Source organism: Drosophila tropicalis, unplaced genomic scaffold (assembly GCF_018151085.1).
Source record: "Drosophila tropicalis isolate 14030-0801.00 unplaced genomic scaffold, ASM1815108v1 contig_1187, whole genome shotgun sequence".
Taxonomy (NCBI): domain Eukaryota; kingdom Metazoa; phylum Arthropoda; class Insecta; order Diptera; family Drosophilidae; genus Drosophila; species Drosophila tropicalis.
The window spans coordinates 2,712,020-2,737,497 of NW_027172559.1; the positions used below are offsets into that span (position 1 = coordinate 2,712,020).

Sequence of the window (25,478 nt, forward strand, 5' to 3'; positions counted from 1 at the left end):
GGTAAGGAAAATAAAAATACTTACAAATAAAGCAATACCCAAAAAAAATAAAAAATTCTTATAAATACATATTATTGTTTATTATATTATCTTCGAATGTAGAGAAAAACTAAGTTTACATTTTTAATTCTGCAATTAATTATATAGTTTTTGAGAAAGGTAAAATCGCAATGGATTAATTTTTAACAATTTTTAATTTAGTTTAAAACATAAGTTAAACTTTTTCCAAATAAAACTAGAAATGATTGATCATTTGGTTCTGTTTAATAAGACTATTTTAGAATATAATATTTGAAATATTTGTACATTGTTTTTTTTTTTATTAGTTTAAAATTATTTATAATAAATGTTGATTATAAAATGCAGAAAAGGGTATTTACTAAGCACCATTGTTCCTTCATTTCGATCATTTCATTTAACAGGCTCTTTTTCACTTTTGGTTGCTTTCATCCTGCCGCTGTTGCTCCTTATTTCGCCTTCCTCGCTGTCGTTGTCGGTCGTCATCATTCCACGAGGGCGAAATAATTTTAAATGTCATTTTTACCTACACGACTAATTAAATTTCGCATTTTATGCGCGCAGCGGGCCAAGTGAAATGTACATAAAACAAGAAGTGGATGCCGAATTAACAAAAACAAACACAACATCAGAGCTGTAAAATTGGCGAAAACGAAACAAGAGATAAAGAGAAGAAGAAGAAGGAAAAATGAAACGAAAGCAAAATGGAAAAGGAGAAAGTTGTGAGAGACAGAGAGAGAGGATCCTGCAAGCGGCGCTAGCGTCGCCACATGAGTGAAATTTTAAGCAGGCGCCAAAGTCTTTCGGCCAATTTTGAAACGGAGTTGGAGGACTGTCGGGCCCATTAAAATTCCGTTGGGGCATTGCAAAATAAATCCTCTTGCAAGTGGTAAAAATACAACAACAACAACAACAGCAGCAACAAACAGCAGTAACAACAACAATAAGAACGGATGTAAAAACTCGTCATCGTCAGCATTTTGGGGCGTCAAATGCCAAACGCATGCGATTCTTACTCCTAGTCCCCTGATCCAGTTATCCAGTAACAAAAACAAGAGTGAAATGTTCCTTCTGCCAGCATACATTCGTATACCTCACATGTTTCTAGATTCCCCGTCGTCGCCGCTGCCAAACTGAGCTAGGCGAAATGGCAAACAAATATTTTTTTGATGTACGCGCCTAAAAGTGTGCATTGAAATTCAACACGCAGCATGGGTGGTGGCCTGTCAACCCTGGCAGTTTTGTATAGAATTTGCGCACCCTGCAAACAAAAGGACAACAAAACAAGTTTATTAAGATCTACGAAATGCAACAGACAGCAAGTCGTGAATGCAAATCGGCACATTTGGCCACATAAATGGATATTCGATTGAATTATTATTAAACTTGAATATATTGAAATTTTCATCGATTATCCATATAAATTGCAGAGTACACATAAGTCGACTAAACAAAGCAATTATTGTTTTTTTTTTTTTCTCTTTTTTCTATGCTTTCAATTGGGAATGTCGTTGCTGAAGCACGGGAAATGTAGCGATTGGATATGCTGATGATGGTTCCGCCTATCCTTGAAATGTTGTATAAACCAATCGTTGGAAATTAGCGCAAAGATCTGTTGTTGTTGCTACTGCTGCTGTTTAAAGCTGATACATGAGTAGGAGTTCTTGGTGAGCAAAGGAACATGAATTGTTGGTACAGATAATATGTTTATGTTGTGAAGTGGAAATGGTAATGTTAATGATACATGACAAATGTTTCCTAGAAGACGTGTCATCTTATTTAAATATCAAAGAAGAAAAATTGCAAAAACAAAAAATAAAAAGAAAGTAAAAAAAAACAAAATATTAGCCCAACACCAATAAGAAGATTAAATAAATATTTAAAATACACTTAATGAAAATCAAAATATAGCTTTTTTAGCATTTGCATTTTAAAGTATTTCAAAGGAAGGTTTCCTTTTTGTTATATGTTTTCTTATTATTTACCAAACATTTAGATGTTAATTATATTGACTAATTTACGAATAAATTTAGCACAAAAAATGGTTGTCTCGGAACATAAATAAGAGCACTCAATGACAAATATAATAGCAGCAAATATAAATAAATCAATGTAATTAAAATAATGCTAAAAATATCGTGCAGACATTTGATACTTTCCATATACTAATTCCAATATCCTTGATAGATTATAGGGACCTATCCGTTTTAGAGTCTAAAAATAAACCATAAAAAGTCAATGTGGATACCATTAACAAAATTAAAGAAAATGTTTCAATAGATTAATACTTTTTGTTTAATGAAATTTTTGCTTCGAGTGCTTGGCAGTCAGGCAATTCAAAGGTAAATCAAAGATTGAAGTAGAGACAGCACGACAGTTATGATGATGCCCCCACCGTCTCTGGCATAAACAACTTGACGACTTTTCAGTCAGTTGGCTTGGTAACAAGAACCAAATGGAAAAGTCATTCAGAAATATGCCCGCGACTTGTGTATGCATACTTCATTTCATAAATTACGCAGGCATTAAAAGCGCAGATAAATAGATTCATTTCACTGGATGGCAGCATCCTGCCATCCTTGCTGCTGCTGCTGCTGCTGCTGCTCCTTGAAGCAATTGATGCGCAACATAAATCTTCAAGTATGTGAAAGGGCCTGCAAGTCAAAGTCAACCTGTAATGGTGAGTGGGTGAAATGGGCGTATATGCCCATATCAGTTGCTGCTATTTATCATTTAGGTCTTTCTATCTACCCCTACTCCTTTTCAGTTATTCAGACAGTCAGTCAGTCAACCAGCCAGTTAGTCATTCCATTTTCTTGTGGTGTGAGTTATTGCAATTTTGCTACAATTTTTCTTTTGAATGCCGTTGGCCACTTGAACTCAACTTTTATATCAACTTCAGTTTTGCGAAAGGATTTTGACAAAGTAAAAGATGAAGGAATTGCAAAAGGGATGAATGTAAGGATGAGAATAAGGAATAACGGCAGGTGGTCCATCCACACGGGTGTTTTGTGATTTTAATGCCGATTGACAGACGCAGCGGGGTTATGGCGTGGTGATGAGAATGTGGCAGGAGTTAAGTTAAGTCAGTGTCAGTCACTGTTATCCACTTCTGTTTCCTAATGGACTTGCCACTTTGCAACTTACCCATTGAAATCGTCTGCCTCTGTGTGAATAAGAAGTTTAAATCGCATTCCCTCAGTTGGACCAGTCTATGATATGGTATGGTAAGGTCTGGTCTAGCCCGGTCTTGTCTGGTCTAGGCTGGGCTAGTCTGCTCACACTTGAATAAATACCAGAACGAACCCGGATGACGATGCCTCTGTAGCTGTCGACGTCGTTGCCGTTGCCGTTGTCGTCATTGCAATTGCAAATAAATAAGAAAACGCTGAGCAAGGACAACGACAAAGTTGCCCAGCACAGCAGCAGCAGCGGCGACGTTGCCACCCCCAGGATGGCAGCAGGACGAGTTTTAAGTTGCTTGTAATAAAATTGCTGCAAGGACTTAAGAAAAGTGCAAAAATGAAGTGCCGCACAGATGCTTATCAACTGCTCACCAAATGTAGACTCTGCCGACGTCCAAGCAAAAGATACTTTGCCATGATTTAACCAACACCTTCTCGAAGAGTATGTCAGAGAATAAAAAGGAAACGGAAACGAATGAATAAGAGCTGCAGGGCAAAACTACGATACCATGCACTTAACGAAACTTTTTAAGCTTGCAGATATTTGTGACCATTGTCCGAAATCGTTTGGATTAGCATCTGAAACAAACACTACTCAGATGATATGCTGAATTATCGTTTAAGTTTGAACCCATGCAAAAGGATCCTTACATAATGCTAATACAAGCTTTAAACAACTTGCCATAATTGTTTATTGTCTTTGATATTTTTTCTAGTGACTTTCGATTATTTAGCAAAGTTTTCGTCAGTGTGCATCCATCCATCCAGTGCATTAATTTTTTCGTCGCAAAAGAAATGCTAAGTAGTTCTCTGCCGTTAAGACGGATCAACGGATAAGGTAGGAACTCCTTGGCATGGGTAGAAGGCGTGGTAAAGCTCATTACTTGTTGTCATGTTGCGATTACGTTGCGAGTTTACGTTACGTAAAATGTAATTCATAGCCGCGTTGTGTGTGTGTGTGTGTTAGGAATAGAGACGGTGTCATTATGAAACGTGTTTGTGTGTGTGTGTATCTCACTGTCTTTAGGAAGCAAAGTTTCCACCCCACTCGATGAGATCTTCTAGCAATGCCGGTGATGTATGACTGTCATTTCACAACGTGTAAGATTGTGTATGTGCGATAACTAGCTGCTTGGTAGGAGATTTGTAACAGTAGCTAAAAGATAACTTAGTCCACACACGTGATGCATATAGTCGACAATCTACCACTAATGTAAGTGCCTTAACAAGCTTGTGTGTGTCTGGTTCTCTAAAGGTAAGTAAATTCCAATTGATATGCAATGAAAAGTTTTCCATTAACATTGGTTTTTTTTTAGTATGTATGGAATTAAGTATGCAGTGCCAATGAGGGAATTAACGACGCCATTGATTGTGGTAACACATCGACTAAAATTAATTTATTACACATATTAACTTAAAATTTAAGAAACACTAATTCATTTTATTTTATTTGCATTAAACCCTGATTGCGGAAAAGTGTGATTTAGTTTTTCGTGTTTAAAACAATTTAGAAATCAAACCCTTCTTCTACGTTTGAAAGCGTTTCGGAAAGGACAACGGCCCTATATAGAATTAGCGTCTGATTTCCAGAACCATAATTGCTAATATGGGGTTCGGTCAGATTAATCCATTTGCAAAACATTTAGATGGTTTGAAATAAACTTTTACCAAAGCAAAATGTGTAACTAAATGGTTTATGCACACATGACAGGGGAAAAACAGAGAACAAAAAGAAAAAAAGAAATATAAAACCCAAATGAAACAGAGGTATAGAAGTTAAACAACATGGTAAAAGTAGAAAAAATAAATGTAACATGTAATGATTGCAAAAGTTATAAAACGTAAATTAAGTTGAAACGAATGAAGAGTTACCGACTAACCGAACAGAACAGAACAGAACAGGAAAAACGCGCATAATGAAATGAAAATGCGGGAAAAAATAAGCTGCAACAACAACAACAATAGGAACTTTTCACCACCCAACCATCCAGAGAACATGTTTCTGATGTTATTTTCAACTTTTATATGGCAACAAAAAAAAAAAAAAAAAACTATACAACTGTAGAAGAGAAGGGAAATCAGAAGCAAAGCCGAGAAACTGTGGCAAAACTATGAAATTAACTACTTATTAAGGCAAAACTGGCAAACTGTGATGGATTCTATGTAACAGTTTTGCTTCTAACTCACTATACATAAACATACTTACATACATACATACATACATACACTTAAACGTCTTTCAAATGAAAGTTTTGCCAAATGGCATGGAAAATGTTTTCAACGAAAGCATCATTAATTATTTTCCTCATTAGCGTGCAAGCGGGACAAAAAATATGCTAACAGGCAAATAGCATCAAGTTGAGTTCAGTTGAATCGTTGGCAAAATGATTTCAAGAAGAAGGCATTGGCTAACATTTTCGCGCGTGCCAAAAGAAGCAAATGCAGCAAAATTGCCAGAGATTGCAGCTAGAAGAAGTTTACCATATATAGAAATACATATATATATACATATATATGTCTGAGTGTGCATGTGCATAACAATACATACATACATATGTACATACATATAGTGCAAACTTTTGATAAAAGCTATCTCAACAACAACTACGCACTCGCATTGCAAAGAGAGCAGAAAATATAAAAAAAAAAAAAAAAAAAAACAAATGCCGTTCAAAGTCAAATCTACCCAAATGGCTCTGAAAATGTGTGCTTAAACATTTTATTTATCACGCTAAAATGTGTACTGAATGCTCCATGCATACGTATGTATGCAACATACGGCAGCCAAAAAGCATGCATTTTCGTCTTGCATTGAGGGTTCTAGTGGTAGTGCTGCAGGAAGTGCTCTGTGCGTCGCGCACGTTGCAAGTTTTTCATTGATTTTCTTCTTCTATTGTTGCTAGAGTTGTATTTTCTTTTTTTTTTTGTTGCATTTGCATTTTGCATATTGTTGTGCCCGCACATTTATCGCAATTGTCGGAATTTAACAGTTTTGCAAGATATTGACGTTGTTCTTGAGTATAAGAATAAAACATTTTAAGTGATCAATAAGATGTTAAATTAGAATCATGAGAAATTACCTTAGCAAGAGATTATAATAAAATGGTTCAGTGTCCATCTGGCTATTTCTATAAAATGGTTTTTTATTTTGTCTTCTCTTAACTAATAGCCTCACAAGTTCGAGACATTCTTCTTAATCTAGTACTAGGCCCTAACTATATGCATTAAGGAAATTCGCAAGTGTATTAGGTGTGCTTTTAGTTTTTATTTTAGTTGGTTAAAGTTTAATTCAAAATTAAAATTTTAAGGAATAGCTCCAGTAATCGTTCTCGAGATCTTTGATAGTATATCGGTTAATCATAATGTGTAATTCCAACAACCTTAGTAATATGTACACATATACATACATAGTTCTATTTGTTTATTAGAATAATCGCAAAAACGTGTTATCAGCGATTAATAGTAGCGTAGATAGTAGCAATAATATCTATAGATAGTGAAAAAATAATCCATATATGACTTTGTAGTTTCTTCAAGAGCCTCTAAAGAGCCCTTAACAGAATAATGACAGACAGCCCAATAAAAACACAAAGCAAATGAGTAAATTGATTAATTTTTTATTAAAAAAAACAAACTAATTTATATTATATGGAATCCAATTGGTATTTGACTCAATTAATATAAAATGTGACTAAAAATATTTAATACAAATTAGAGAATATACAGTAATCAATTGTTTAACATTTTCAAAAGTGATACAGGTTGATCTTCATTTACCATCATTTATAACCATCATATAGGCCAATCACAGAAAATTGCCAAGGGGTTTACCAAAACTTCATTTATATATTCCGAACCCAAAGACGAAACACTTAAATATTGTCTATCAATGGCATTCATCTGAAAGTAAGCAAAAAATATGTACATATGTGTTGCATATACAGAAAAATGTATAAAAAATATAACTCAACGTTTGAAATGCAAAAATAATAAATACATACTTAAAAAATGTATTAAAATTTTTAATTTTTTTTCACATTTGAGATTTCACAATTTAGAGAATCTCACAATGCGTAATTTGCTCAAAAATATGAAGGAAAAAAAATACAAACAATAATTTTATTGACCAACTTGACTGGGTTTATTTAATACTCGAAACTAACTTTGTTTTGTGGTTTGTAATTTTCTTTAATACAACTTTTAAATTAGTTAGGAGGAGTTTGAGTTGATCCAGACGATCGAAAAGATGTTTAAGAAAACTATAAAAAAATGTCATAGTCATGTTTTTTTAATCGTTTCGTAAATGACGCGAATTTTCTTATTACTGTTCCTATTCAAGTGGTTAAAAGTATATAACTTATCGTCATCCAGTCAAGTCGCAAGGTCTTACAACTAGAATTAAATATTCGACAATTTATTTTTCTTCATGTTACTGTTTTGAATTTTAATTGTCAACCTTACTTTATACTTTCGAGAAGAAACGCAAAAACATATTAACAAGTATTTTAAGTATTAAAAAAAAAACTTACCACATAATTCAGTGGAAATATATACATTTTCCGAAATCGCAACTCCATTGGTTTCTGTAGAATAGGATTTCTTACTCTCTTCAGTATATCCAATACATTATCGATGAGAGTGTACTCATCCGTTTCATCAAAGAATGCATCTATTTCGAGCATTTCTAGATTATGGCAATATTTCAATAGGAATAATACAACGCTAGGCGCGGAAAGGTATTTTAATCTTAGTGTCTTTAGATTTTTTAAATGTTTTAGAAAATTACTATATTTAATTTCTGTGGATGCTCCATACATGATTAGACCATCAAGCTTTAATGAAGTTTTTTTGGCTAACGACTGAACAAAAGAGTTGATATTGTCTCTAACAAGTGGTACAACCAAATGTTTCAATTGTATAGTAACAGTCTTATGACCTTTTACTAACTTTAGTTGTATTGTGGAATTTAATTGAATGGTATTGGATATTTTATCATATTCAAATTCTTTAAATAATTTTAAAAGACAATAAAATGATTTTATGTCATGATGTTGAAAAATTTTCGCAATATTTTTATCATCGATGGCCAAATCCTGTATAGTCAACTTTTGTAGTTTTGAAGAAAGTTTAAGAAATTTAAGCGGAATCTTTAGTGAATTTTTGCAGTTAATTAATTCAATATAAAGTTCTTCTAGGTATTTGTGTGCAGACAAAAGTTTGAGTGTTTTCAAAGTGTCTGTCTTAAGATGTAAACTTTTTAAAGATGTACATTCTGCCAAAGCAGTGATGTTTTGGTCTATTGTTATAGGGTGAAAACAGTTCTTATTTCCTATGATAAGTTCATTAAGATATAGGAATACTGGCCAATCAATAAGATCTTGAAAACTGCAATCTAATTTTCTTAAGGATTTTATTCCGGCTACTGCTTGTAACTCATTGCTAGTAAGAGCCTCATCGTTGATAGACAAGCAATGAAGAGCTGAAAATGGTCGCGATAAAAGTTCTACGAAAAGTGGATATAGCAAATTTGGTTTACACAAGCTAATAGTAAGTTCCTGAAGTTGATCCAATTGTGCCAATATTTCGCTTTTAGCATTAGATGACAATCTACATTTTAATTTCGTAAGAGACTTTATTTGTACCAAGGCCATCAAGTCCTCTGTGTCTAAATGGAATACTGAATATAATTCTGTAGGGAAGTCCGGTCCCAGTATTAATTCATTTAGCGTTAAAACTGGCTGTAAGGCAAAAATTTTGAAAAGGTTTTGTAAACCAATGCCTTTGTTAAGTACATTAAGAATTCGGATATTCATTTTATTTAAAAATACCAGATCTGAAGATGACCTAAAGCTTATGGTTATTTTTTCCTCAATTCTATTATATATTATGTTAAGGCCCATACTGGTTATCCTTATTTCATCTTTTGTTCTGTTTAATAAATCAATGACTTCATGCATTGAGATATATTCTAAAGTACTGTTTATCTGTTCGAGATGGGGAAGACTATTCGTAATCTCAAAAGAGCAACTCTGTGTAGTTAATTTCTCCAAGGTTTTTATTTCCTTCACTAAATCCATTTCAATGAATCCCATAGGAATATTATGCAGGTGTAATTCTTTTAGAAAATCATTCTCTCTTTTGCCCAAAATGCGCAGAAGAGATTGCAATGACCAAATTTTGACTGGTCCATGTACGGAAATCGAATGACAGTTTACGAAATTTCCAAGTGGAGCATAATGGTTAGCATCAGTATCTCTATCTAGATACAGTTCAAATTTTTGGCTTAAACTATCATAATAAATTACTGTTTTTAATGCTTTGAATGAAATGCATATAGAACTTTTTGTTGCTGAAAGAATTTGTAAAATTTTTGAAGAAATTGTATTAAATTCATGTTTTGATTTGATTTGCAGTTCTGAGAGTTGAGAAAATTTGGAAATAGCTGTGATTGCTTCAGTATTGGAAAAACCGCATTTTAATATTTTAATAGATTTAATTTTAGCCAATTCTGTAGCTAAATTTAAATCAATTGATACTCCTGATATGTCTAAGTACTGGAGAGTTGTCGGCGATCTTGATGCTAGTATTTTAAAGAGGCTATGTAGGGCAACATTCGCTTCCTTTTCTAAGATGGATGGTATGACCATGGTTAGTTCCTGAAGCTTTAGTAATTGACCCAATAAGTCAATGTTAACTACAGCGGCAAGACGACAGTTTATTGATTTAAGCGACTTAATAGCAGCAATTTCCGTAATTTCTTTACTGTTAAGTTTACTCGAGAATATTAATTTTTCTAGAGTCTGAGGGATTCGGCTTGCAAATCCTTTAAACCGATTTTGAAATGAATCAGATTCATAACTATCACCTTGAACGGTTAGGCTTCGCAAATTTGGTATCTCAGACAGAGAAGAACAGTCGAAAGCATCTATTTGTTTGGGGCCGAGTAAACATATAAGTTCTCCCATCTCTGGTGTATATCTGATTTTCCCATGTCCAAATATACTATGTCCTTGGAAACCGATTTGAATGTACCATATTTTACTTATAAAAAGCTTGATTATACTGTGTAACATTTCATGAATTAAACTTATGTTTGGAATATATACTTTCTCAACTCTTTCGTTTATACAAATTTTCGTTTCACTCATTGCCCCTGTCTCAAGATTGTAATCTTGACAATTGTAAATGGGCAACTTGCTTAGTACTCCATTGGATTTTCTTTCAGTCAAATCACTTAGAAACTTTTTTGCAGAAGTTTCTGGATAAAATCTATGAAACGGATAATAAGTCAATGCTAATCTGGCCATCGGCGCACATTCAACAGCATCAATATCTTGCACTACAGCGTTTAATTCATCTAGCTTTTGTTGGTCATTTTCCTCCAGCACTGTGTTGGCTAATATAACATATTTTTCATTTTCGAATATTGACAGCTTATGCTCTACATTATGAAATTTGAGACATTTTATCAATACTTCGGCATTTGTTTTTATATATAAATGTGTTTCTTCCAAATTATGTAAATTTTGCAAAGACTCCAAAGAGTATCCTGTATAAAAGGTAAAAGATTAATTAGTTTAGAAAGAAAGCAAATTAATATACAGTTTAACCTCGATATAACAAATTGATTTGCTATATGTACTTATTATTAGTATCAGTTTTTTAAGAAAGGTGAAGACGAATTTGTTATACCGAGGTTTCACTGTAATGGCCACTTACCATTTACATCAACAGTCAATGATGTTAAACTCGTTTCATTTTGAAAGGCTGTAACGAAAGTATCAAATTCCTTCAAGCACAAGCCACGTTTATAATATAAAATTACACTGTGGATATCTTTTTTAATTTCCCGAATTAAAGTTTTCCAAAATATTTCTCGATTTGTTTGTTTATTTTTTTTGCACTATATCACACAACATGTCGAAATCAATATCAATTGACTCCCTGTGAATATAAGGCAAAAGCTTGCGCAAATCATATCTGATACATTCATACTGATATGGATACCAGTAGTGCAGTTGTTCTCGAAACCATGAAAGCGGCGAGACAAACTCAATAAGATCCGCGTACTTATCAGAATTTTTCTTATTTTTCGAATGTTTATCTTCACAATTGGAAATTATTTGCCGAAATATATCACGTAAACACTCTGATTTCTCTTTCGAATTCATTTCAACACTTAAGTATTCAATTCAATAATTTTACAATAAAGCGCTATATAGTTTATAGTCACCGTTTAATTAATTTGTAGACCACACTAATCGACTATCAAATTGTAACTAAACTTTCCAATCACCAAACCCTAGAAAGAAAGGTCTTCAAACGTCTTTTACGACTTTTCAGTTTTGTGCAATATTCTTGGAAAAACACTGATAAGATAAGGGGAACCCCCTTTGACTGAAGTTTCTTACATTTTTGCAAAAAAAAAAAAAAAAAAGTCTGAAAAGAAAAAAAGTAGTTTAGATAAGATTAATTAAAATCAGTTATATGTTCTCTGTGCAATTTTTGTTGGAACTGAATTGGACGACAGTAACATGAAAACTTTTTGGTTCATATTTGAGTTATTATAAAATCTAAGGATATCTCTCTATCGCTATATTTGCTTGACTGACTTCTGGCTAACTTTACAATACCATCTACTAACAAAGAAGTTATTATTTTTATTATATTGGTCAAATATTATACATGCATATATTTTCTTTTTTCCAATATGCAGTCCTTACAACTACATATGTATGTATATCCTATACTTATAATAATAATAATAATAATATTTTGAAGATTACAGAATTCTCTGGTTAGATTACGACCTGTTTGAAATTTTATTGATTTAAATACCTTTTTTCTATATGATACAATAAACCGTTTATAACATTTTAGGTCACGACTTAGTTTGTTAAGGGGGAAGCTCTTACACTAATTTTTTATAGCGCCTAGGTGTATGCCCACAAAGGTCTGTTGTAGGCATTGCCAATCTTTTTTCGGTATAAATGATGATAGAACTTGGAGGTTCTTGTCTTCGAAATAAAGTGTAAAATCAAAAAAAAAAAACCGTTAAGAATTAAATAAGTGCAGATAAATTTTAACTTTTCAGCGTAATTTAATTGAATTTTAAAATTAAACTAAAGTGTATCTTAAAAAATTCCTAAAGAATAATATCTGTCTTTTCTATAAGCTTAACATTAAGTCTAACATTTAAAAAAAAGAAACAACAAAAAAATCATATCCCTTTTTTTTTTGACATCTTTTGTTTGTAAGTTAACAAGTGCCGGAAACTTTTGAACCAAACAAAATAATGGCCCAGACATTGCCATTTGGCCATGGGACACTTCAGCGAGCAGTGGAGCATTTTGGAGCATTTGCAGCAATTGTCAGGCCAATTATGTACCGCAATTATGTCATATGAGCACATAAAAGAGGATAGAAATGGCCGCATATATACATACATACATATAAAATATATATTTAAAGGGATGTATGTATATCCTTTACGGCAACGACGATGCCGACCCTTTTGGTCATAAAACCTCTTAGCTGAGGGATTTAAAAGCTATAGCAAAAAGCCGAAACGAATTCATAGAGAAGCGAGATGCGTTTAGAGCCCAAACCGAAGAGATAAAACGAAAGCCCAGAGAGCAGAATGAACGCACAAAATGTGATAGAGAAGATGATGAGAAGTCTGCAGCCCGAAAGTTATCAGCTTGTTAATTGCTTAACTTTTTCACTTCAACTTTTTTTTCCCCCAGACAAACACAAACCCGAGACTGGGAGGCAAAGAAGACCCTACAGATAAAAACATTAAAAAAAAAAATATAAAAAAAATGAAGCGGCATAAAAGAAGCAACAGAAAGGCCATGCAAATATGCTGAGTCTTCGAATGAAGGAGGACACAGAGTTTTGGAAGAGTTGGTAGCGAAGTTGAAGGTTGCTGGTGAAGCTGGCCATGGTTATGGTGGTGGCCATAAAGTGCTCGCAGTTTTATTCTTCTGCGTTTGCCCTTTCAAGTATTCTTTTTTTTTTTGTTTTCTGAAATGACAAATGGCCCAGAAAGGCGACTTGCAATGAGCCAGATCTGTTCCTGCAACTTTGACCCTTTCCCATTTTTGGCCTCTGACATTTTTGCTTATCGCTCGTTTAATGTCATAACACAGCCCCAGAGTCCAAACAGCAAAACGAAAGAAGAACAAAAAAAAATAAAAAAAACATAGATAACCTAACTAATTTGAATGCCCTTATTTAGAAGTTCACACACTCTCTTTTATTTTTCTATTTAATTAATTAATAGAAAAATCGGTTCAAGTACGACTAAAAATTTGATTCATTTCAATTTCATTTTGTAGCCTTTTATGATTCATTTCATTGCAGATTTAGCTTTTTTCAATGTGTACTAAGATTTATAATGGACACTTTGTCATTTGAGTGCAAATTCTAGAAAAATGAAGTGGGATAAATAATTTTAAAATACTTATTTCCATACATGTAACATACATAGACTTAAAAAAATGTTTCCCAGCTTAAAGGAAACTTTTTTATAAGATTGAAATCTAAAATCATAATTACTTCATTTTTAAAACAATTTCTTTCAGTTTCTCACCAATTACTTCTAAAGAAGAGTTAAGCTACTACAAAAGTTATTAACAATTGAAGCGATCAATAATTTTCTTTGTCACAACAAAATGCATATACCCTTTGCCAAGGATATTAAAACATAAAAAGAGGAAGTTAGCAAAAACTTTTCTGTGTCCTTCTCCTTCTCTCTAATCTTGACAGCCGCCTAACCTCTGGTAATTAGGGTCGTCTGGTAAAAAGAAATTACAAATATAAAAAAGAATGAAAATAGAGCGTAAGAGAAAAAAATGATTAAAAATCAATAGAAGAGAAAAAGGCAAGAAACAAAAAACTATTCTCTCATTACTCATATGAACGTGAAGGTTAAACGAACTCTAGCCGAAAAATTTTCTCACCGACTCCTACTGTGTTCGGCTTGTGGCCAGGTAGATCCTGGCATCCATAAAAAGCCCATTAAAACCATTTAAAACTTCCAGTCTAATCTGAAGGAAAACGAAAAACCAAAAAAAACCAACAAAAAAAAAGGCAAAGCCTTGGGCAAAGTTACTCAATGTTTTATGACTTTGGGCCCGTTGGCTTTTACTTAATTTTATTGGTCCCTGCAAATTGATTAAAAGATCAATGATTATATGCCTGTTTAATGGTTCATTGCATTTAATTTAATTTGATTTTTTTGTTCATTTTAGTTGCACCTTGTGATTTTACAGGTCGTAATGTTAAAAGGGGGAAAACTCACAAATTGAATTGTATAAATATTTAAAACTTTACATATTTTGCAAGCGAAAATCTTACGAATTACTAAATGATTATCTTTACTCAGGTCTTGGATGAGCTAGAATGCCTTATCAATTAAAAATATTGTTTAATAAGAATTTAAACCTCATTTATGTTGTAACATTAATGACATTTCTTTCAGATTGACAACAAAGATAAGATAAGGTCAAGCGTTTTTTACCGACTGCCAAAATGTTGAGAGATAAAATAAAATAAGTAGGCCGAAATCAGGTAAATGAAATTTTGCTTTGTTAAGTAAATCCCAAAAATACATCAAATAATTTTCAAAATAAATTACAAAGCCAAAGAGTGTGTTTTTTTATGTTCTATTAATAAAATTCCGTGAATTTTTGAGCAAAAATAATAATAAATAAATTGTATAGAGAAATCCAGGCATCAGTTTTTTATAAAAATTACTCCACAAATTTGTAATCTTCTGCTTCCCTTTATTGAGCGAAATAGAATTCTCTGATATATTTATGTTTCCGAATGAGTTAGAAAACTGTCCATTGGAAAGAATCTTTTGCTGAGCTTAAACACGATTTTAGCAAGGGTTTCATGATCTTGTTTAAGCTTCTGTATCTGCTCGCTAATTAGGCAAAGAAGTCATCTTGCGATTCATTATCGTCGTCTTCATTCTTAGCTCTGTGAAAATTGGATTCGGGATAACTTCCTTTACTGCAACGTGTTATCCCGATATGTACTGAGATCCGTTTTGTACGTTTTTTTTTTACTTATACATGAGTAACTTGATGCATGGTATACCTAAGTCGGTAAGACAAATAAGTCGTCTTGGTTTCATGAAATCTTAAAAAAAAATCATATTCTACACTGAACCGTTTATTTCTTATGAACAGCGCAAGGCATTGCCTTGCAAACTTTGAGCAAAATGATTATCAGTTGAGCTTGGGTTTTTTGTATTCATTATCACAGAACTTAAGCAAAAAAAAAGCATACAATTTGTGAGCCATCAAAACTTTTTTTATATATAGAGACTCGACTTGCAAATGCCGATAACATAGAACTTGTCAGTCTCTTGAGGAATATTGTCTGAAATGGTTGTATTAAAATTTTTGTTCGGCCTAGTCTTTGTCGTGGCATTTTCCAGCCAAGTTATAGGATCAAGTGAGAGAATGCAAATGCTTCATAGATAATGGATAAGTAAAAAAAAAGGCTTGAAATATTTTACAGACATTTGCACTACATACGATAATAAAGTGGGTTCTTGTATTATGGCAAGAGATTGCCCAAAGGCACGCGAGATTTTGAAAAAAAGGCCTCCTTCAGCGGAAGATAGAAAATTTTTGGTGAGAATGTATTGCCGCCCGCCAAGTCGAAATGTAAAGTATGTATGCTGTGAAGTGGGATTTGAGTATTTACATCAACAAAATAGGCCGAATGGCTGTGGAGAATTCGGGACAGATAAATCATTGAACGGCCGAGTCATTAAAGAACACTCGAGACCCTGGCTAGCTTTGCTTATGTACAACTCTTCGAATGTCATCGAGTTCGGTTGTGGCGGCTCACTCATTTCTAAGAGTAAGAAATCATCAGTTAATCGTTACTGCTATTAATATCTTTGAATGTACATAGGATTTGTGCTGACGGCCGCTCATTGTGTCATTGAAAGTACGCCGTGAGTACATGCATTTACGGTTTAACTAGGAGAAGCCATTTCCAATTGATTTATCATTACAGATTTCAGGTGCAGTTAGGTATGCATAATTTGTTTGACAATAATTGTGACAATAATGTTAAGGCCAATTGTCCACAAAACTTTGGAATACAGCAAATCATACCTCATGAACATTATAGTGCTACTCGTTTCGTAAATGATATAGCTTTATTGAAGCTATCTACGGATGTCCAATTCAAGGGTAAGTCAAATGTATATAATCAGAATATAAATCACTTCAAACTTTATTTCTTTTTCCTGTAGTTCACATTAATGCCATCTGTTTGCCCACTTCAATAGAACTAAGAGAAAGTGCAAAAAATCAATCACATTATAAAGCAGCTGGTTGGGGTTTAACTCAGTATGGCAATTATTCCAATGTCGCAGTAGAGATCATGGTATATCGCAGGAATTGCAACGACCATGAAAGTGAGAAAACTTACATAAGTGACAACACGAAGATATGTGCCGGCGGAAATATTAACGATACTTGTAATGGTGACTCAGGTGGTCCACTTATGTTTCCAGCGGATCACTATGGCGCACAGCGGTTTGTACAGTTCGGGATCGTTAGTTATGGGGCAAAGCAATGCGCATCAGGACAACCAGCAATTTATACAAATGTTGTTGAGTTCTTATCATGGATCAGTGATAAAATTATGAAGTTGAATTAAACTTGTGATCTAACTGCACAATGAATGAAAGTCCAATAGCTTGGCATAAAGTAACATAAAAGTTTTTAGATGTACGACCTTTCGAACAGTATTTTTTGTATGTTTTTTTAGAAAAAGGAAGCTGTTTGACTGACTTTCACTTCATGTGGGTCTTAAAAATTAATACATTAATTTGAAACCATAGTTCTTATTAAAAATATTAACATAATTTTACTTTAAAAGTGCATCTTCAAATCAAAAATGGCCAGTAATGGGACATACGAGTTTCAGACTTTTTTTTTGACTTTCGTTCTGATTTTCTCCTAAATAACTTAATGGAATATTTTTTTTAGTAATTTGTTGGTTCTTGTATTCATAGTTTAATCCGTTTTTTTTCACAAAAAAGGAAAGTCCTTTTTTGGGGGCATTTTTTTAAGATGTTTGTTTTTCAAAATCTTAAATATTACAGATAAAATTTTAAACTCTTTAAAGAAGTTGTAGATCTAGCAAAACTAAGATAAACTGCATACCACCAATTTGCGTTTTGGAGCCAATTGAAAATGGGAATTCGGTATGAAAATTTTCGGTCATTTGGGCGACAAATATGGACCGATCTCAGTTATCAGTCCATTTTACGAGTCTCAGTGTCGGCCTGTGGCCTTATCCTTCGGATACCCATGAAAGATGACACACAAGGAACTAGTTTCGACTTAACGGTATAATTCGTTTGCTAATCACTTGATTGTACTTCTGGTTCCAAGGAGAGATTAAGACTGCCTTTCCTTCGGAAATCGGTGTTTAAATACACCTCAGGAGGGCTGATCAATGCCGATCTTTAGAGTCGGACGCTCTTTCGGTGAAGTCGGCAGAAAGGGGTTGGTCACAAAGGTACTTATATTTACTTACCAATTGAATAAACAAGATGAAAGTATTGAAAATTCTTAAATTTTTAATCCAGAACATTAATCTGTTTCAATCATTATATAAAATCTGTTTCTTAAAAAATTGTTTTGGTTGATTTTGATAATAATTGTTTACAAATAAACTGTTAGAGTTTCTATTCAGAATAAATACATTTAAAAACTAAGAACCAAAATGGCAAGATTTAATATTCCATCAACAGAAAAAAATCTCGGCAATGTTTTGTCTTATCAGTAAAATATTTGATGAATCATTTTTACTGACACTTTAATCAAAGTTCAACATACGATTTGTTCACATCAATTATACAGAAAAAAGGTTAAAGATCAGAAGAAACCAGAATTTTGAATTTTTCGCAGAATATTTCATCATCTGAAATGGCTTCACCAAATCAGATTGGACAAAGAAATATACAAAACATAAAACAAAAATAGCTGAAACAGAATCATATATCAAGTAGGGCTTAAAATCCAAACAAAACATGCATCCACACTCTGTGGAAAAGCACTTAAGATTTTAACAACGGCGCAATATTAAGTCGCCAACGCTGTGCATGAAATATAAACATTAGAATAAGCATTTTTAAGAACAATTGTCGTCTCATTGATTTTAAGATTTCATTTATATACAAAATAAGTATTCTGTAAATTACTCAATATGTAAATTCAGTTTTACTTTATTGAATTATCTTTTGAGGTTTACAATTTTGTTTTCCCTCCTTAAGGTGAGTTTCTAAACTAACATTAACCATTCCCCAAGTTCTGCATAGCAGGCCTTAGCCATTGGCTCCACCTCTCGCGACGTTGGTGCTGGCTCAGCACATTACGCATCGCTTGGCATCGCGTTACATTGGGGACCCTCATGATGAACGTTTTGTTAGCAGGGGCTCTCACTATTCTGATATTTTGCTGGTGCAACAACGCTGACCTTGCAACTAGTGCAATGAGAAAGGGTGCACTTGTCGATACCCTCTACTTTTGGACATTGTCTTGGGGATATGCTTGGTCGTGTGTTAACTTACACAAGACTTTTGTTAATAAAATCAGTTCATATTTTGAATTCAACAGATGAAGATGGTGTTTTTGTTTGCGGGGCTGAAACCCTATTCACTAATTCTAACAACTAAACATTATCGGCAATGTCTGAATTTTAATTTCTGTAGATGTTAATCAACAAAAAATATCGATTTTTTGAGACACCACTTAAATATATATACTTTAATAGACCATCCAAGCAAATTAACCCACTCAGACACCAATAAGTTGATGCTATGCTAGTTTAAATTTTTTTATGGACAAACTCACAAAACAAAAAAAAAACCATAGAAAAAGTGACAAAAATAAAATGAACTCAGTCATAAATTTGCTTTTACGCTAAGATGACTACATAAAGCGACAAATACGCAAAGCATAATGCCTCACAAAAAAGAAGTTTCAGAGTTATGTATTTTTGGTAGGAAGAAGTGAAGAAAAGAGTGCAGTCAAGCCAGCCGGCCAGCCAGCCAGGATAAAGGAACCATGGTGGTGCAGCAGAGGGATAGCAACCAATGTTGTTGTGTTTTGTGTGTGTCTGGCATTGTTGGGAGTCATAGTCGCTTCATATCCTGAAGATTCTTGAGGAGAAAGCAAGGTGCAGGAGGAGCATATCGGAGTAGATTGTCGCCGGTTGCCAGACGACTCTGATTTATATGCATAGAGAGACAGAGAGTGAAAGAGACAGAGACACGAGACAACGCGGTGCAAGACGTATTTTTTCCTTCGATTTTGCATTGCATACTTTTTGGGTGAACGCGTCGTCGTCGCTATATGATGATGGCGGATGGCGGAAAGCGTTTCGATTCCAGATCTTCTCCATTTGTTATTTTTTTAAATTTTTCTTTTCTTTTTTTCGCTTTTACTTTGAACACAAATATTGAACGTTTACATTACTCTGGAAAAAAAAAAAATCTTGTCCCCTTTCACTCTGTCACCCGCTTTGTACGCATGAAAGCATTGCAAGTCAGCAACGTGAACGAAGAAAAATTGCCAAAACGACGAGCAAAGCAAATCGAAAATGGCAAGCAACAAGAACAAGAAGAGCAGACACCAGGCAAAAGATAACAGAAAAAGAAAAAAATTATTATATTTTCGGGCACCGTCAAGAAGATACCCAGCATTATTTAAGTAATCAAATGAACACTATTTATCAAAGGACACCAGATAAAGGATGTTTTAATTGAATATTTGTCAAGACAAAAACTAAACCAAACCCAAAAAATATAATTAATATCCAAAATAATAAAACTTTTTTGTTAGCGGCATTTAGCCGAAATTCTGTATTAAATTAAGAACGGAAATCTAATCTAAATCATTCTGGGGAACTTCACCCCTAAAGTATGCTACAACTGTCCAAGTATCAAGCAAACAAATAAAAAATAAAGAAATGTCCTTACTAAAGAATTCTTCAAGCTAACATTGTTTATAGACAATTGTTAAGGTACAGTAAAATGCAAAGTTATCAATTGGTTTAACTTTAATGAATACAGTTTCAACACTTTACTTTAAGGTGTAAAGTTGCACCATTTGACAGTTCTGCTTAAGAAAGCAAGATGAATGAATATGATCAACTTAAACCTGGGACCTTTTTAGCAAAAACTTTATCCTATTTATTGTGTTCATACGAATTTTTACAAAAACTGCTGACCAATCTATTACTGCTTTTTTAGTCCTTGATATTTGGAAAATGATTTCAGGAAATCTATTACTTATCCTAGGAGAACTAATATTTGAATTTTTTAAAGTCTTTATAAACAAGCCTTAATAATGGCTTGATATTCTTTTTTTTGTTAACAGTAACTGATGGGTGTCCAAAGAACAAAAAACAAAATTCTGGTAAGCAAAAGAGATATGCTTAAAAAGGAAAACGAAAGCAAGGAGAACAAGGACGACGCATCTTACAAGCGCATTTCGATTATTGTTGATGTAATCATAATTTTTCATTTCCAAAGTAAACGATACGAAGCCACGCCCCCGTACCACATCCAAGTCCAAACACACTCACACACACCCCCAGACCATGGCTGACGCCCCTTCCTCATGCATTCATAAAGCATATAAAGAATCACCGAGAATTAAACGATACGAAACTTTTCATTTATTTACGCGAAAGGCGCGTTTAAAATTGTGTGTTCACTGCCAAACAAAAGAGAGAGAAGGTCCATGACCATGACATGACAATGCGGTGGAGCCGACCAAAGCTTTCGGGCTCTGGGCAGAGATTTTCAGAGAACCGTCTGCGGTTTATGTTGGGTTTGGTTTTGCCCCCAACCACCCAACATACTGACATACAAACATACATACATATGCCTAGCAGTCAGCCTGCAGTCTCTTGTCTTGCATCATTAATTACAATTTGGAGCCCGATATGAAGGAGGAAATGGTCTACGCCTTACATATCCAATTCTGGGCATATCGGATAGCCTCCTCATTCTGAAAGCCTTCTGGAGCCTGCGCTGACATTTTAATTGCACTGCATGACTCCATGTAATTCGCTTAATTAATCAACATTTTGCGTGGCGCTTATCACCACGGGTAAAAAAAAAAAAAAAAAAAAAAAACAAGAAAAAAACTGCTTTAACCTATTGAAATCAAAAAAAAGCGAAAGGGTAATCCAAAATATGTTTAAATTAAATTCTTACTGGTTGAATGAATAAAATAGACACCCATCTTAAAAATAGCTTAAATAACAAACAATTTTATGTCAATAGCTTTTAAATTGACGGAGTAAAAGACATAGACTAGGACAGAAGGACATAGACTCAGCTTCTCATTCTGATCGAGAACGTAAGCATCTTCTTCTCTGCGTTTCAAACATCTGGAACATTATGTAATACCCTCTAAGAGGGTATACAAAAATAATTCGAAAAAAAGAGGGCATGGATACTGGATGGATGAAGAATTTGTTCAATATTATAAAAAATCAAACTGCCAGATAAATTACAGGTAAGGTTCTCCAGTTTCACCTGAACATATTAAAAGCATTTACTTATTCACAATTGATGAGACTTAATGAAATTAATTGATTTCAAAACATTTTACGATTATTAGCAACTTTCATAACAGAATGTTTAATTTCTTAGTAGAGTTTAAAAGTTATTATAAGAGAGATCTTCATGGGTTCTAAACGACACTTGGCACTCGAATAACTAGCACCACGTGTAAACTAGTTGAGAATTATGTAAAAAATTTAAGTCTTTAGAAATTTTGAATGAATTGTCTTTGATTGTTGGTTTTTAATATCCAATGTGTTTCAAGCACTAGGCGTTTAAGAAGTGTTTCTCTTAACATTAAAGGAGTAACTAGGGATCTTCTTGGACAGGTTGGGCCATTTTAGTTTTAAATTCAGTTAGTTAGTCAATAGCAACATGTGCGCCAACCATTTCCGATTAGATACGCTAATTTATTGTTTTGACTTCATGGCATATCTCTAATACCCTATAATGCCATAAATTGCCTTTGTTACCACATCAGCTGAGCCATAAAATCTGCACACAAAACCTTTGTTGGATTGTGGCTAAAACGATAATTGTGCAGTAATTGAAACCATCAAAGCTTTAGCTAATGCTATTTGTGTAGGAGAGAGAGAATGAGGGGCTAAAACATTTGGTATAAGTAGGTGGAACAGATACCCAGATGTAGGGCAATTACAAGCACAAACACACACACACACATGTATGGGAGAAAAGCGATAATATTAATGCATATGGGCATAAGCTGGTCAGCAGTTGGATGGCTTTTCTCTTCGGTTATCGCAAATGCGGCGAATATTATCTGCGATAATGAGAAAACTAATTGTGAGCTATGCAAATGTACCTCTACGACAGGTAGGTATGTGTGTGTGTATCTGGGTGGGCTTGGAGTATTTACCAACATTGGAACAGTATGTGAATGCAATTAGATTTGATAGTTTATCTGGCAGACTGACTAATTTGAATAAACGGCAATTAGAAGTAAAGGAAAAACTATTAAAGGAAGGCAAATTGAAAAATCAACAAAGTAAACAACAAATAAAAAACAAAAACCATTAAAATTGAAAAATCGACTTTTTTTATGGCATAAAAGTGAATAAGTTTAACTTTTTAACTCGGGACTATACATATATGACAATTATATACTGACTTACTGGTAAACGGTTGCAGCTGTATATTGTTATAGAAAAAACAGTTAAAAAGTTAAGAGAAATATTTTCCACAACTTTGTGAAGATTAACTGAAGTAAGCATATAGACAAAGAACTTAATGAGCTGAGGCAATTTTTCTCCAAGTTTTATTGAAATTTGTATTCTTGAGTTCTGGACATGATCGCGTCCTGCTTTAAAGTTGCCTCTTTCTTATTCTTCTGGCTTCTTTTTCAATAAATATTAAATATTAAATATAATTTTATGCATATGTACATATATTCTCATGATAACCTTTTTTGAGGTCTTTGGAAGTCTCTGAACCAGACAAAGCAAAAAATGGCCGCTGTTATGAATGAGACAGCCATCATGACTTTTTGGGCATGTTTTGGCTGTCGTTGGGAAATAACCAGAGGGGACAAGAAATGGCTAATGACGTGGATACACATACTACTTATTCCTTTCCCCTTCCAGAAAACTTTAAGCCTAAAGCGTTAATGAGAGCTGTCTCCTCAATTTGCAATTCCAAAATGTTTTGTTGTTCTTGTTGCTGCTGCTGCTCTGATTGCTATTGCTGTTTCACCTGTTTTCTACCTGCTGCTTGTGGCATAAACTGAGGCGTTGAATATGAAAATTAATTCAACAAAATTCAGTAGGCTGCATTTGACATTCAACTGACAGCATATTGTGGCATTTTCATCACATTATAAACAATTCATTGGCAATTTTCGATTGAAGTAAATTTCGTTTTATGCATCTGCATATATTTAGCAATTGTTGCACTAAGATCCAATAAATATTTTAAAATAATCAGATATTATCAAATATTTCAAGATTTATAAACAAATTAATTGTCCAGTTAGTTAGCTAATTGGAAAGCTATCATTCAAATTATAGAAATGTATTGTTGTTGTGGTGGCTTTTATTATATTATATTGGCGCAATGAAAACAAATTTTAAACGAAAAGGCCAACGGTAAAGGGTTTGGAAAAACTTAACTCAATATATTCCTGTTTTTTATTGTATATTAACTAAAATTATTGAAATTGTATACTTTTAGGTAGAAATAGGGAAGAGGAAAGTTCATTCATAGTATGGAAAAGTGTTCTAAGTTCAATATGTGTCCGATAGTAATTATGGTGTGCTAATCAAGGCCACGTACTTAGTTTTAATTCATTTAGTCAGTTTTTTGATAAAAATGTATTAAAATTATTCAAAGCTACGGCCTTTTCTTGTATAATGTTATAATTAACATTATTATTTAAACCTATTAATATATTAGGTATAATTTAGTGCATTATTCAAACATTGGATATGTTTCTAAAATGAGTGAACATTGAACAATAAATTTTTAAAGAATTTTTGATTATTAATTTTAAAGAATTACTGAATTCTCTTCTAGATCTAACAAGTTGTTTGGAAGTAATGTTTGCGAACAAGAACATCTTTTGTTAAACAGGGCAAATGAGGTGCCTTTTTCCCAACCTCAGATGCCCCGGTTTCGGCAAAAACCGAGTTCATATTGAGAATCTGCATACCCAATTTCATTAGGAGCACCTGTTAGATTAAAGTCAACAAGAATCATGTTGGCCTGTGTAATCGTATGCTAATAGATTTTATCTATATAATTTACTGGATACTGTGTTCTGGGGTTAGTGACCGCCTGTAGAGTTCTCTACGGTAGAGCTTCTCTTCCAGATTGCGTACTTTAAATTAGTTGTTTGTATCTCCAAGAAATCTCTTTATGATTTTTGTTTGTATTCTTTGATTAAATAGTAAAATTATGACTATAATTGTGTTTGTAGTTTGTTGTTAAAAAGCTTGATATATTTGTTAAGCCAATAATCTTTGCAAATTTGACTCTGCAGACCTCTAAAGAAGTATTTTGTTCAGCTTTAATACTTTAGGCAAATTATGTTTACATTATTGGCCAACTGGTAGGAAAAATGTATACACTCCAATGAAGAAAGAAAACTCCAGGCTTAGCCACAGTCACGAAAGTGCTAAAATGCGAGACGAAACCACAATTTTGATTAGAACATGGCACACAGAGCATAAGAGAATAGGATGAACTAAATTCTATGGAGCACAATCTGCTCTTACAGAGTTTTTTGTTGGCCCTATTGTTAGTTATCCTTGCAGCTTGCATTGCATTTAATTGCCATGGAACTGGAGATGATATCGACCTGCTTCTTCTATGTATATGTTTATAGTTGCAGGCCCCTATGACCCATCTTAATTGTGGGGGTTAGCAACTGTTTTTTCTTTTCTCTGATGTTGCTGCTCCTGCTGCTAGTGCTGTCTCTTATCTTGCCATGTCCACATCTTGCACAGCAACAGCTAAACCGTTTGCTTTGTCTCTCTCTGCTTTCGCGCTCTCTCTATGTGTAAGTAACTATCTCTTGGCTTTGTCTAGCCACAGCAGCCGCAAAGTGGACAGCTGTATTTATAACGGTGACAGCTGTTGTAACGCTGACAGCTCATTACATAACCTCACATGGCCTGTTTTTGGAAGGAAGGGGCAACAAA

The 25,478-nt window shown here is 33.6% G+C and overlaps 1 protein-coding gene and 1 long non-coding RNA gene across 2 annotated transcripts; one reads left to right on the top strand and one right to left on the bottom strand.

Moving 5' to 3' along the window:
* Window positions 1-6,800: 6,800 nt before the first annotated feature.
* LOC137577113 (uncharacterized) lies at window positions 6,801-11,464 on the bottom strand. Its single transcript, XR_011032366.1, has 3 exons — window positions 10,923-11,464; window positions 7,733-10,752; window positions 6,801-7,103 (listed from the first exon to the last, which is right to left on the bottom strand). It is a non-coding gene; the product is annotated as an uncharacterized lncRNA (long non-coding RNA).
* A 4,133-nt stretch (window positions 11,465-15,597) lies between these two features.
* On the top strand, window positions 15,598-16,895 carry LOC137577483 (serine protease grass-like). The gene is made up of 5 exons (XM_068290968.1): window positions 15,598-15,671; window positions 15,738-16,085; window positions 16,140-16,182; window positions 16,245-16,423; window positions 16,486-16,895. The coding sequence occupies exons 1-5, from the start codon at window positions 15,602-15,604 to the stop codon at window positions 16,893-16,895; spliced, it is 1,050 nt and encodes a 349-aa protein (XP_068147069.1). The 5' UTR covers window positions 15,598-15,601.
* The last annotated feature ends 8,583 nt before the right edge of the window (window positions 16,896-25,478 follow it).